The 12,860-nt window shown below is 43.0% G+C and overlaps 1 protein-coding gene across 1 annotated transcript in view; it reads left to right on the forward strand.

Annotated features, from left to right (window-relative positions):
• Positions 1 to 259: 259 nt before the first annotated feature.
• Positions 260 to 12,860, forward strand: part of Ppp1r13b (protein phosphatase 1 regulatory subunit 13B) — an 84,912-nt gene continuing 72,311 nt past the window's right edge. Inside the window, exon 1 of the mRNA XM_057782883.1 lies at positions 260 to 513. Within this exon, the coding sequence (XP_057638866.1) occupies positions 505 to 513 (9 nt within the window). The 5' untranslated portion in view covers positions 260 to 504. The remainder of the gene's footprint in view (positions 514 to 12,860) is intronic.

The raw sequence follows: 12,860 nt of genomic DNA on the forward strand, positions 1-12,860 counted from the left end.
TGAGCCGAAGTCTCGTAGACTCGGGGATCGGGGATCCCTCAGCGCCCCAACACCCACTAGGCAGGCTTGCAGGAGAGGGGGCGGGGCCGGCGTCCGCAGCGCGCGCCCCTCCCCCGCCGCCTAGAGCGCGGACGCGCACGAGCGCGCTCTCACCTGGCCGCTACGGAGACGCCCCGCCCCCTCACTCGCCCCCCCCATCGGACCAATCAGAGGTGGCGTAGGCGGAGGGGGGGCAACGCGCGGGGCGGGGCCTACGCAGCCCGCAGGGTGAGCCGAGCGGGTGGCGGAAGGCGCCCGGCTTCGGCAGAGGCGGCGGCGGCGGCGGCTGAGGGACGGCGACGCGGCACGCGGGGCGGTGCGACAGGACGGGCAAGGGCTGCGCGGCTCTCCGCAGCCGCCGCCTCGCCACAGCCGGGCCGCAAGGCGCCGCAGCGAGTGCGCGGCCTGTGAGGCGGCCGGAGCGGCGTCCTGTCAGGCGGCGAGGGTGCGGCGGACGGCGGCGCGATGATGCCGGTGGGTGCGGGCGGCGGTGCCGTGTTCTTCGGCCCCCGCGCGAAGCGGGCTGGGCAGAGAGGAAGCGACAGGCGGGCGCGCAGGGCGGGCAGGCCGAGGGGCAGGTGGGGGCGGCGGCTGTCAGCGAGCGGGAGGGCGGGCGTGGGCGGGGTCGCGGGACCCGGTGCGCGGCCTCCGCAGAGCTGCAGGCTGCGCGGGGCTGCGGTGTGTTTGGCCCCTCCCGGCGAGCGATCCGTGCCTCGATTTCCTCTTGGCACCGTGGAAGTCCTCGGCGATGGCACCGGAGTGCGATGTTCCCACGCTCGGAACCCACGTTTCCCTTGCACCGGTTGGAACACACGCCTTGCGCGAATTCAGAGAGCCATCTTAGGAATCCCTTTCCCGAGGCTTCCCCGTGGGTACATTTGCTCTACCTGGAGTAATGTCCCTGTGACCTGAAGGTTGAGCCGGTTGTGTGTTGCCGGAGCCTTTGTCCTGTTCTCAAGGATGCTTTGGCCAGGAAGACGCTTTGGGATTGCCACCCTCCCTGCCTTTTCCTTTACCTGCTATCCAAGCGGCGCTGGATGCTGAATTCTCATTTTTTTTTTAAAATAGGCTTTTTTGTGAAATATATTAGTCGTGATTAATGAAGAAAACGTGAGATGGTTGTACCCAGTTGGACGTATTGTTTTTTTTTGAGTATTTTTTGAGTAAAATTCTAAGACATAAAGATTGTTGCTCGTTTGTTTTCGAAGTGCTGGGGATCAAACCTGAGCTTTAAATGGCTAGGCCTGTGCACAGCCACTGAGTTTATATGTTCCCAGATTTAAAAATTAAAAAAGTTTAAGTCTCCGTGAAATATCACGTTTCAGAGGAAGAGTATAGTCTCTGCATGTTTACTCGAATACTGACTGTCGTTCTGCTGTGCTGCACCCAAGCTCATTAACTTATGTATCCTCCTTTCAAATAATTTCCTGTTTCTTAATAGCCTATTCTCCCCTTCCCTTTTTGAACTGATTCCAACCCCTGGTGTTTGTGGAGTTTTAAGATTGACCTTCTTGATCCTTCAATCCTTTGTGTTAGGCTTGTTTAGTTCTGAACATGTTTTTAAACGATTGTCTTGTAGTAGAAAGAGCATTAAATGAACATCAGAAGACCTGGGGTCAAATACTTGTTCTGGTACCTTTTCAGCAATGTGACCTTGGAAGAGTTGAGGTCTGAACCTGAAATTATCTCTAAAATAGGGGTTAAAAAAAAAAAAAAACCTGTCAATATTTGAAGTGTGATCCCGAAGATCAACAGGGATGTTTTTAAAAGTGTTAAGCAGAATGCCATGCCATATTTTTAATAAGGCTATGAGTTTTCAATTTCTAATTTTAATCTCTTCAAAATATGCTTGAGCATTTATTCCCTCCTTTTTCTTACTGGCTGGATGTTGAGAAGGTATTCTGGTATTTTGGAATTTTGAAAGCAGTTTTAGCTAAGACTTGGTAGTTATGGCGATAATGCATTTATTTACACTGTAATAATATTGAAGATTATCAAATATTTGGCAGGTTTTATCATTGTGTGGTATTTAATTATAAATGCCCTGTTAGGAAGCCTGGATTGCTTTTTCCATATGTTAGCTTACACATTTTTACTTCTGTCCGGGTGATTGGAGTTTCCAGGCTATGGGAACAGATTTTATTTTTAAGAAGTTTGTTTAGCCTGGGGGTTGGGATATTTATTTTAAAAACTCAAATAGTGTTTTTTAAAGCAGACTTTTTTTTTTTTTTTTTTTTTTTTTTTTTTTTGGTTTTTTGAGACAGGATTTCTCTGTGGTTTTGGAGCCTGTCCCGGAACTAGATCTTGTAGACCAGGCTGGTCTCGAACTCACAGTGATCCGCCTGCCTCTGCCTCCCGAGTGCTGGGTTTAAAGGTGTGCGCCACCACCGCCCGGCCAGATCTTTTATTAATTTAACACAGCTTTTGTTTTAAGATACTTTGAGAAACAGATGGTATTTTATTAATCCTTTTTTATATTTCCTTCTTTATGTCTAAAATATTACTTGTTTGGTTGAGTCCTTCCTTTAACACAGGTGAAAAGGCTTGTGACTTCAATAGAACTTTTAAGAACATGCCTTTTTTTCTTGATGGTATCTTATGCTATGTATCGAAGTGGAAATGTGATTTTTCTGGCTTTAGTGTATATTTGGTGTCAATCATCACGGCGAATCATCAAATAAATATTGGTTCTTATTTTGTAGTTGTACAGAGAAGCAGGACTGTTAGATAAAATGTAATACACACTAGGATCAAATGCAATTTAAAATATTCTAGTTAAGGCCCGTGACGTGTAGCCCTGGCTGTCCTCTGTAGATCAGGTTGGTTTCTAACTCAAAAGGTCCGCCTGCCTTTGGCTTCCAAGTGGCTGTTTCTTTTTTAACCGAACAAAGTTTAACCGAATTAAATGTGTATGAATCCCTTGAAAGTACACATTCACAGCACACTTTGGGTGGACCAGCACATTTCAAGTGTTTACTGTCTCATGTAGAAAGATGGTGGTTACCAGATTGACCAATGCAGATTTGAAACTTACTGGTGAGTGTGCAGTGTTGGTCTGTGGTGACTTTTAATTGATCAGATGGTTTAACACTGCACAGGATCTCAGCTGCTGAAAACTAATGAAAGTATCTGGCCAAAAGTTCTCATCTGACAAGTCTTTGTAAAAGTCATCTGTCTGCTTGTTACATAAACCCAAACCTTTAACCACAGCACTTGGAAAGTAGAAGTAGAGACATGATTTCTGTGAGTTTGAGACCAGCCTGGTCTACTTAGTGAGTTCCAGAACAGCAAAGACTGTTACACAGATAAACCCTGTCTTGAAAAACTGAAAAAAACAAAAATTTTTGTTTTGCCTAATATTCCCAAAGGACTCTACATCCTACTACAGAGATATTTACTCATCTGTGTTCATTGCTGCTCTGTTCATAATAGCCAGAAATTGGAAACAGCCTAGATGTCCATCAACTGATAAATGGATAATGAAAATTAACAGAGTGGACTATTACTAAGCAGTTAAGAAAAATGATATTCTGAAATTTGTAGGTAAATGGATGGAGCTAGAAAAAAAATTGTACTGAAAGACATAACCCAGGTCCTAAAAGACAAATATCTTATATCTGGATGTTAACTTTAATTTTTCAGTATGTATGCTACATTCCACACAAGTTGGGTACCTAGGGAGGGAGGGAAGGATCTCCTAAAGAAGGGGAAATAGAGAATAGTATTATGGAGGGACAAAGGGGAAACTAGAAGAGAAGGGTTAAGTAGGGAGGGGAAGGCAGAAAAGGGTAAAGGAGGGAATATGGAGAGTTACCACTAACACTAAAGGCCATTTGAAAAACCATATGGAACTACTACTCTAGAAGCTTCCTAAAATACAGACATATATGAAAGGACTCTGGATGGAGTCACCAAATAATAGGAGACAGTGCACCAACTAGACATCTTTTACCACCAAGTAGACCCTCCTTTGCCAGGAGCAGACTACGTCTTATTTAATTGTTGGCCAAAGGAACCCCATGGAACCCCCCAAAGCCAAGGCTATTGGTTGCTCTGTACAGTTTGATGGTAAGGGCCGATTACTGAAGACACACTTACATCATAGAACGTGGAGAAGTAACTAGAAGCTTTACTCCTACTGACAAGCAATTATGGTACTGGAAGGTACTCTGCATGCTACTGGAAGAGAAAGGTAATCATCAGTATCACCTAGCTACAATCTCTGAGACCTACAACAGTGATCAGCCTGTGAGATATACTAGTGCAACAGTGGCGCAAATGTTATGAGAGTAACCACCCACTAGACCCACTCCATGAGATGAAACCTTTCCCTGATACTGCTAACTGGCTAAGAACCTGAGCCTAGATGGGTCACAGTTCAGGGGGAAATCTACTATTATTCTGTTAAAAGAACAGCAGTATAATGACTTCTAATGATATGCTGCTATATCCATAGATCAGCACCTCACTCAACCCACATCAGAGAAGCTTCTATTTATAGTTGGTGGGAATTAACACACAGCTAGACAGTGTACAGAGAGAGATAGAGATACTAGAGCACTTGGTCCTAAATGGAATGTTTTTATCAAGCCCTTCAACTCAGGGCTCAGGAATTATGCAGAAGAGGAAACAGAAAGATTCTAAGAACCCTAAGAACCAGAGGTGATGGATAACACCAAGGAATGCCTGTTTTCTGGACACATCAGGACTGATGCACATATGAACTCATAGAGACTGGCAATAGACAATAAGACCTGCATAAGTACAAACCAGACAGGGTCCCAGCACTGAGAGGAGCAAGTGGACAGTAGGGTTCTACCCCTAACCAAGAAGCCACCTGCAATTGATACTGTACACTGGCAAAGGGAAAATCAGTTTTTTTATCAGTGGAATTTCACTGGAATATATCAACCACCCTTAAGGGTAGACCTCACACTCAGTAGTTAGCAAATACAAAACAAACTCGATGGTGTTTTGTGGACTTTTCTTTTTTTCTTTTTTTTTCTTTCCTTTTTTTTTTTTGGTCCTACTGGTCTTTTGCTTGATTGTTTTGATTTTCGTTTTTGTGAGGTTTTGTGTGTGTGGTGTGAGTGTGTGTGCACACGCACGTGCTTGTGTGCTTTTATTGAAGGAGAAAACAAAGTTGGTGGATATAGAGGTGAGAAGGATATGAGAGGAATTAGAGGCGGGGAAAACATGATCAAAATATATTGTATGGCCGGGCGGTGGTGGCGCACGCGTTTAATCCCAGCACTCGGGAGGCAGAGGCAGGCGGATCTCTGAGTTCGAGGCCAGCCTGGTCTACAAGAGCTAGTTCCAGGACAGGCACCAAAGCTACAGAGAAACCCTGTCTCGAAAAACCCAAAAAATAAATAAATAAATAAATAAATAAATAAATAAATAAATAAATAAATAAAAATATATATATAGTATGAAAATTTCTTTTCAATAAAAAAGAAACCCATTTCTTATCCCTATCCCCCAAATAAGTTTGTCTATGAAGCTGGAGAGATGGCTTATCTGTTAAAAGCACTGGCTGTTCCTCTAGAGGACCACATTTGATTCCCAGCACCCAAGTAGAAGCTCTCAATTGTAACTCCAGTTTCAGGAGATCTAACATCTTTTTCAGATCTCTGTGATTACCAAGCATGCATGCGGTACACAGACATGAATGCAGGCAAATATTCACATAAAACTCTTTTTAATGTTTGCCTAAGGGAAAGGGAATATTTAAAGAATACCCTAAGGCCCAATTGGACCTGATAACATTTAGGCCATACCTACACAACTTGAATAGAAATAAGAATATTTAGCTAAAAAAGCCTTGTTTAGAGCATGGCACAGATGAAAATGGAAATCATATTTGTTGAAAGAGTGACATTTGGGAGCTGGTAAAGCTTTTTAAAGGAATGGAATATACCAAGGGAATGGGACTAACTGCTTTTTCCCTTCCAAAAGGAGGCTAACAGGAAGTGTTGCAGCTTTGAAGTGTGTTCTTTGTGGAAGGATGCTTTGGTGGTGATGTTAACCCTGGGGCTCCTTACCTCTGCTGAACTGTCCCTTCTAGCTAGCTGGTTCCACTGAATTTGCTATTAGGAACTCTTTCAGCTTGCTCACTGTAAGGTACGGGTTATGTTTATTTGTGGTTATATTTAGCACTCTCATTAAACATTTCAAGTTTTCAGTCAACTTTTTTTTTTCTTCCTAACTATGTAGAACTATTTTAAGATACAGAGTAAGTCTTTTTCCTTGTAAACTATCCACTGTCGCCCAGGTGGCAGAACACTGAATGAGAAATATGGGAGACTTGGGTTCTGACTCCCCACTCGGTAATTATGTGACCTTTTGACTTAATAGCTTGTGACCTCAGCTTCTCATCTGTCAATGACTTGGACTTGGTAATTTCCAAGTATTTGTGGTTGTTCTGGTAGTTCCTTTAGAACAGAGATTTTCATGAAGGTGACATTCATTTTGGCCACATCAAAGACCAAGACATCATAACTCTTGCTTGATAACCTAGTGTCAAGGAACTCTGTATAATGGGGCAGATAGGGTGAACTCAGATGTGTGATGCTGTTGTTAATTATTTAGTTGATTGCTCAATGAGCTTGACTTTAATGAATAAATAGCACTCAGGACTGGACAGGATTTTTAAAATTCTTGTTCCTTTCAAATAGAATTATACAAATAAGATGACTTAAAAATAACGTATTTCTGAACTATTCACAGATATCTAAAATGAAAAGCACTACCTCAGTGGGTGATTCAGAAATGTTTTGTATAAAAGCCGCCAATGCGCCAGGTGGTGGTGGTGCATGACTTTAATCCCAGCACTGGGGAAACAGAGGCAGGTGGATCTCTGTGAGTTCAAGACCATCCTGGTCTACTACAAGGCCAGCGAGTGCCAGGACAGGCTCCAAAGCTACACAGACTCTGTCTCAAAAAACAAAACAAACAAAACCATCAATGCCGTTTTTCTGAGCATAAAATAGTGTTAGGTAGAGAACTCTTCCTTCTGGCTCTACTTCAGCTCAGAAGCTTTGCAGCTACAATTCAGTTTAGTGGCAGTAAGCTCTCGGCAAATGGTGCTTGTCCTTGTGTGCTAAGGCATTGTGACAGGCTTTGTGCTGAAGTCTGTGGAGAGCTGAGGTTTAAGAGGTAAGGAAACGTGGCCAAGTTCTCCAGGCTAATAAGTGGTGAGGCAAGGTCTAACAACAAAGAGTCTGACTCAGACACCTCTGCTCCTAGTCTTTACCAGTTCCTGCGAAGTTTGCCATGGTCAAAGTATGTTGCCAGAGGTGCTGGTAAATGCAATTTGGCAAAAAGATTTTTTTTCTTTTATGCTTGTGTCAAATGGAGCTTAATGTTTAAAAATCCTAAGGCAAAGTTTCTTGATAAGAAATGATAGTTTTCTCTGCCTTGCATTATGTTTGTGTCCGCTTCCTTTACTAGCATCCTGCAGTGGATGGCCACATACATGCTTTGTAGTTACTGAGGATTTTAAACATGATAAGAGCTTAAAATATCACTGGAATATTATGTTAAAGTTAGATAACTGGTTGTCAACATGGATCTTTGTGTGTGTTTGCCCAGATGGAGAATGGTTTCTCAACAAAGTGTGGTGAGATTTGGGTGCCTTGAAGTGCTGTTGCCATAGTTATTTCACAAACTCTACTTCTGGGACCCAAGGACTAGTATAATCTAGTTCTATTGTGACACTTTCTTGGCTTGATTGCCTTGCTTTATTTTGCTGCAAAGATAGCTTTATGACTGTTGTGCATACTAATTGATACACAAAGCTGCTGCTACTAGATTTTATAAAATAAAAATGCATGGTAACGTCATGAAGAACAATAAAAGACCTGAAAAATGAGAAGATAGTTTTGTTAGAATTAATAAATGACATCTGAAATATTAATGTGCACTTCAGTGCAGGGTGCTGTTGGTATGTTTAGAGGAAGTGTTTGTTTGGTTAGTTGGTTCTTTTGAAACAGGGTTTCTCTATGTAAGTGCTCCAGCTGTCCGAACTTGCTCTGTAGACGAGGCTGACCTGAAAGTCAGCTATCCCCTGTGTCTGCCTCCTGAGTAGTGGGATTAAAGGCATGTGCCACCACTCCCCAGCTTAGAGGAAATATTAATTGAATATTTGGCACAGCCGTGACTGATACCGTATGCCATGATTGTTGTCATCATAGTTCAAGCAGATGCACAGGTTGCATGGTAGGTGTGCCCTGTATACTGGTTACACAGAGAGGCCTGTGACTAGAGCAGAGTGAATGAAGGAATATTGGGGAAACTCAGTAGGAAGGTGATGGTGTTTATGGAGGGGTGAAGGGATGGGGTGGGTGATACTACTTGGTGTAATAGGGTCTTAAAGGATAATTGAGGGGGCAGGAAATTTCTGTTAAAGGAAATAAAACACTTAAGGGCATCTCTCATGCCCTTAAGTCATGGTCTCCTTCCTTCCTTCTTTCCTTCCTTCCTTCCTTCCTTCCTTCCTTCCTTCCTTCCTTCCTTCCTTCCTCTCTTCTCTCTCTCTCTCTCTCTCTCTCTCTCTCTCTCTCTCTCTCTCTCTCTTTCTTTCTTTCTTTTTTTGAGATGGTCTCTCTATTATATTTAGCTCCTGCTGTCCTGGAACATGCTATGTAGACCAGGCTGGCCTCAAACTCACAGAGATCCACCTGCCTCTGCCTTCCCAGTGAGGGATCAGTGGTGTGACCACTATGCCTGATTGCTTTATTTCCTAAGTAAAGATAGTAACCTTTAGGGTTGGTAGGATCTCCTAACTTACATAAAAGGTATCTGGTTTGTAGTAAATGCTCAGAGACATTCAGCTTGCTGTGGTCTATATGTGTTTATTTTTGTTGTTATTTTTAATTTTGTGTGTGCATGAAAAAAAGAGAATATAAAAATTTGAGATTGTGTTGGATATGTATGTGCCACAATGTGCATGTGGCATTCAGAGGACAGAGGACAGCTTTCCAGAGTCATTATTTTCTTCCACTGTGGGCTCCAGATATCACTCAGGTACTCAGATTTACAGAATGAGCGATTTTACCTGCTATGCTGGTTAGTTCCTTATTAACTCAACACAAGCTAGGATTGTCTGGGAAGAGGGAACCTCAGTTTAAAATATGCTTCATGTCAATAGTGCATTTTCTCGATATATGATTGATGTGGTAGGGCCCAGTCCTCTGTGGATGGTGCCAACCCTGGGCAGGAAGTCCTGAGTTGTATAAGATAGCAGGTTCTGAACAAGCTATGGAGAGCAAGCCAGTTAGCAGTATTCCTTCATGATCTTCTGTTTCAGTTCCTGCCTTCAGGTTCCTACCTTGACTTCCCTACATGATTTACTTTAAGCTATAAGCTCAATAAATCGTTCCCTCCCTAAATTGATTTTGGTTATGGCATTTTATCACAGCAATAGAAACCTGCAAAGCCATCTTGGTTGTACAGGTGTTTTTCTTTTATAGGTGAGACAAAATATAATTTATATACTACTTTTAATATGGATATTTCAGTGGTTTTAGATATGAGAAGGTAGCTCAATGTGGCAGCTCTCCGCATATTTAACCTGGTGTGTTTTTACACTACACTTTCTTTTATCTGAAACACTGACCAGAGTTTCAAATTTCACTTTCATTCTCCTGGATTTTGGAATATTTCCATATGTATAAGACTTGGGCTCATGTTTAACAAATTTGATGTTTCATATGCATCATTCCCATAGACTGAAGGTAATTCTACCTGATATTTTTAATGCATCGGTACTTTGATAGATCTGTCACAAGTCAGGCATAGAATTTTTCACTTGTGGCTTCATGTTGATGTCCAGTTTTCGATTTTGGAGCACTTTGGAGTTCAGGTTTTGGATAGGATGCCCAAGTTGTACTGGGTGCAGTTGCAGCCCTAAACATTCGTGTGTGTGGTTCCATTTCTGCCTTTTAGGAGAGGAGAACAGGGAAACTTTCGTTTTGTTTTTTGTTGTGCCACTGCCTAATCCAGTGATTGACACATGGTTGGTGTTCAGTGAACATTTGTTGAATGAAGGAAGTAATGATGTGCATAGTGTCAGATCTCATTGTGAGTGTGTGTGGGGGTGTGTGCCTGTGAGAGCAGAGTTTGTAAGTGCTGCAGTGCAGTCAGATTTCTGTGGTAGAAGGACACATTCTACACTCAATCTTAGTCAAAAAACTGTGAAACTATAGAGGAGTAAATCTGGAGCCAGTGGAGGGTAGTAGATGTGTGGAGAAAGAGAAAAAGAAAGAGACAAAGAGCCAAATGAGAGGGCTCAGAGAGTAAAGCACTTGCCACCAAGACTGAAGACCTGAGTTTGATCTCCAAGACCCACATGGTGGAAGGGGAGAACCAACTTCTGAAACTTGACTTCCAAAGTTGCACTGTGGCACTCACAACCCCTCTCCCATCTACTGCCACAAAAATAAATAAAATGTAATAATTGACATTTTTTAAAAGTACCTTGAGAAAAAAAGTAATAAGGTCAGTTAAGAGACCATTTGATTCAGACATGCCTTGAGGACCAGAGTTCCAGTTAATAGTAAAAAAGAATATGAGTCTGAGTGCTTGTGTGAGTGTGTGTGAGAAAGGAAGGAAGTACAGTGACTGGAGTTGAGGATAACAGGCTTATTGCTTCAGCAGCTGGATTTGTCTTTCCTTTAAGATAGAGAATAATCAAAGCAGTAGTGTAAAAGGGCTGTGAGGAGGGAGGGTTTTGCTTTGGCTGTTTGAGATGCTCGTTAGTCTAGAAAGATGTTACTCTTAAATCTGAAGGTCACATAAACATATCAGGCAAACAAGTCTCTCCCTGTAGATTAAATAGCTTTTCATGCTGTGTATTGGCATGAAGAGTTGCTGCCTGGGCATTTCTACTGCACTGTATACCTTGCCTTGTACTTCCTAGTTTACATGATCAGTTTCTTGAGATGACTACCCCAAGTTTCCCAGATCATTCTTGGACTGGGGTTCTTTCATCTTGGTGTTTAAGTACCTAACTGTTCTGTTCACTTTTTTTTTTTTTTGGTTTTTTTTTTTTGGTTTTTTCAAGGCAGGGTTTGTCTGTAGCTTTGGTGCCTGTCCCGGAACTAGCTCTTGTAGACCAGGCTGGCCTCAAACTCCCAGAGATCTGCCTGCCTCTGCCTCTGCCTCCTGAGTGCTGGGATTAAAGGCGTGCGCCACCACCGCCCGGCTTTCACTTTTTTTTTAAATTTATTTATTTATTATGTGTACAATATTCTGTCTGTGTGTATGCCTGCTGGCCAGAAGAGGGCACCAGACCTCATTACAGATGGTTGTGAGCCACCATGTGGTTGCTGGGAATTGAACTCAGGACCTTTGGAAGAGCAGGCAATGCTCTTAACCGCTGAGCCATCTCTCCAGCCCTCACTTTTTTTTAAAAAAAACAGGGTATCTCAAGCTAGTTTGGAACTTGAGGTGTGTGTGTGTGTGTGTGTGTGCGCGCACACGCGTGTGCGTGCGTGCGTGTGTGTGTGTGTGTGTGTGTGTGCGCGCGCGCTGGCTGAATCCTTCTTCATCAGACTCTGGAGAAATACTAATATAAAGCCACACAGCATTGTAGTTATCAGCTAGACTTCAGAGCCACGGAGGCTTCTGATTCTGGCTTTGCTACTCGCTTTTCTGAGGCCTTGGATAGATTATGTAATGTCTCTGTGCCTTATCTTCCTCCTCTTTAGTATCAATATTCATTATAAGCGCTTAGTAAACGTTTGCTCTTATGTTTTCTGCTGCAACCAGGAACCATTATGGAGATAGGACACAGTTGAGATTCCACTCACAGTATGTGTCTGCTCTTTGTGCTGAGGGAAGCTAAAACAAGATTGTAAAATATACCTGATTTGGTAGAACAGAGAGAGCTTAGTTTCCTTTTGTTAAAGTTTGTCTTCCTTGTCTAGTATTTCTGTTAGTCAGACACAACACAGATTCAGAGTAGTGCACTTCACCAGGGTTCTGATAGAAGCTGGTACATGGCACCTCCCAGACCACTCTGCAGGAAATACCCCTCCCTCACTGTGCTTTTTACGTCCTTTAGTACAGCACCTGTGTGGTGTTTATCTCTGAGCACTCCAGGAAAGCCATGATCTGTTTTCCTTTCCCATTGCAGTGTCCTTAGTGCTGAGGATATTGTGGGCCTCCAGTGGCATTCAGTAAGTTCTTGTTTACCGAATGAGCTCAACAGCATTTGGGATGTATTAATTATAGCTGGGTCTGGCCCTGCTTGAAGTGAGCTCATCTTGTAGGATGTAAACAAAAATGCCATTTGAAAGATTTAAGCCTTTAAGTGGCAACAACTATCTCTGCGAGTCTGCGACCTTTCATGTTGGCATGGAAAGTTCAGAGGAGTTCTACAAGGATAAGGAAAGAAGGTGGAGGTGATGGGGCAGGGTGTCAGGTAGAAAGATTACGAGTCAGAGAGAGGACTAATATCAGAATTGAAATGTGTGATGAAGGAGCGTACCTGGAATATGAGGATAGAGGAGGAAGGAGAGGAGGGGTTGAGAAGTGGATAGGTGGAGCTGTCTGAGAAGTATGACCTGCATAAGAGGTCTTTTTGTTGGTTGTTGTTGTTGTTTTGTTTGGCAGGTTGGTTGGTTGGTTGGTTGGTTTTTCAAGACAAGGTTTCTCTGTGTAACAGCCCTGACTGTCCTAGAACATGATTTGTAGACCAGGTTGGCCTCAAACTCAGAGATCTGCCTCTTGAGTGCTGGGATTGCAGGGGTACACCAACACCACCTGGCTTGCATAAGAGTTTGAATTGGGATTGGGTAGTGGTAGCGCATGCCTTC

The sequence above is a fragment of the Chionomys nivalis genome, chromosome 10 (genome assembly GCF_950005125.1).
Source record: "Chionomys nivalis chromosome 10, mChiNiv1.1, whole genome shotgun sequence".
Taxonomy (NCBI): Eukaryota; Metazoa; Chordata; class Mammalia; order Rodentia; family Cricetidae; genus Chionomys; species Chionomys nivalis.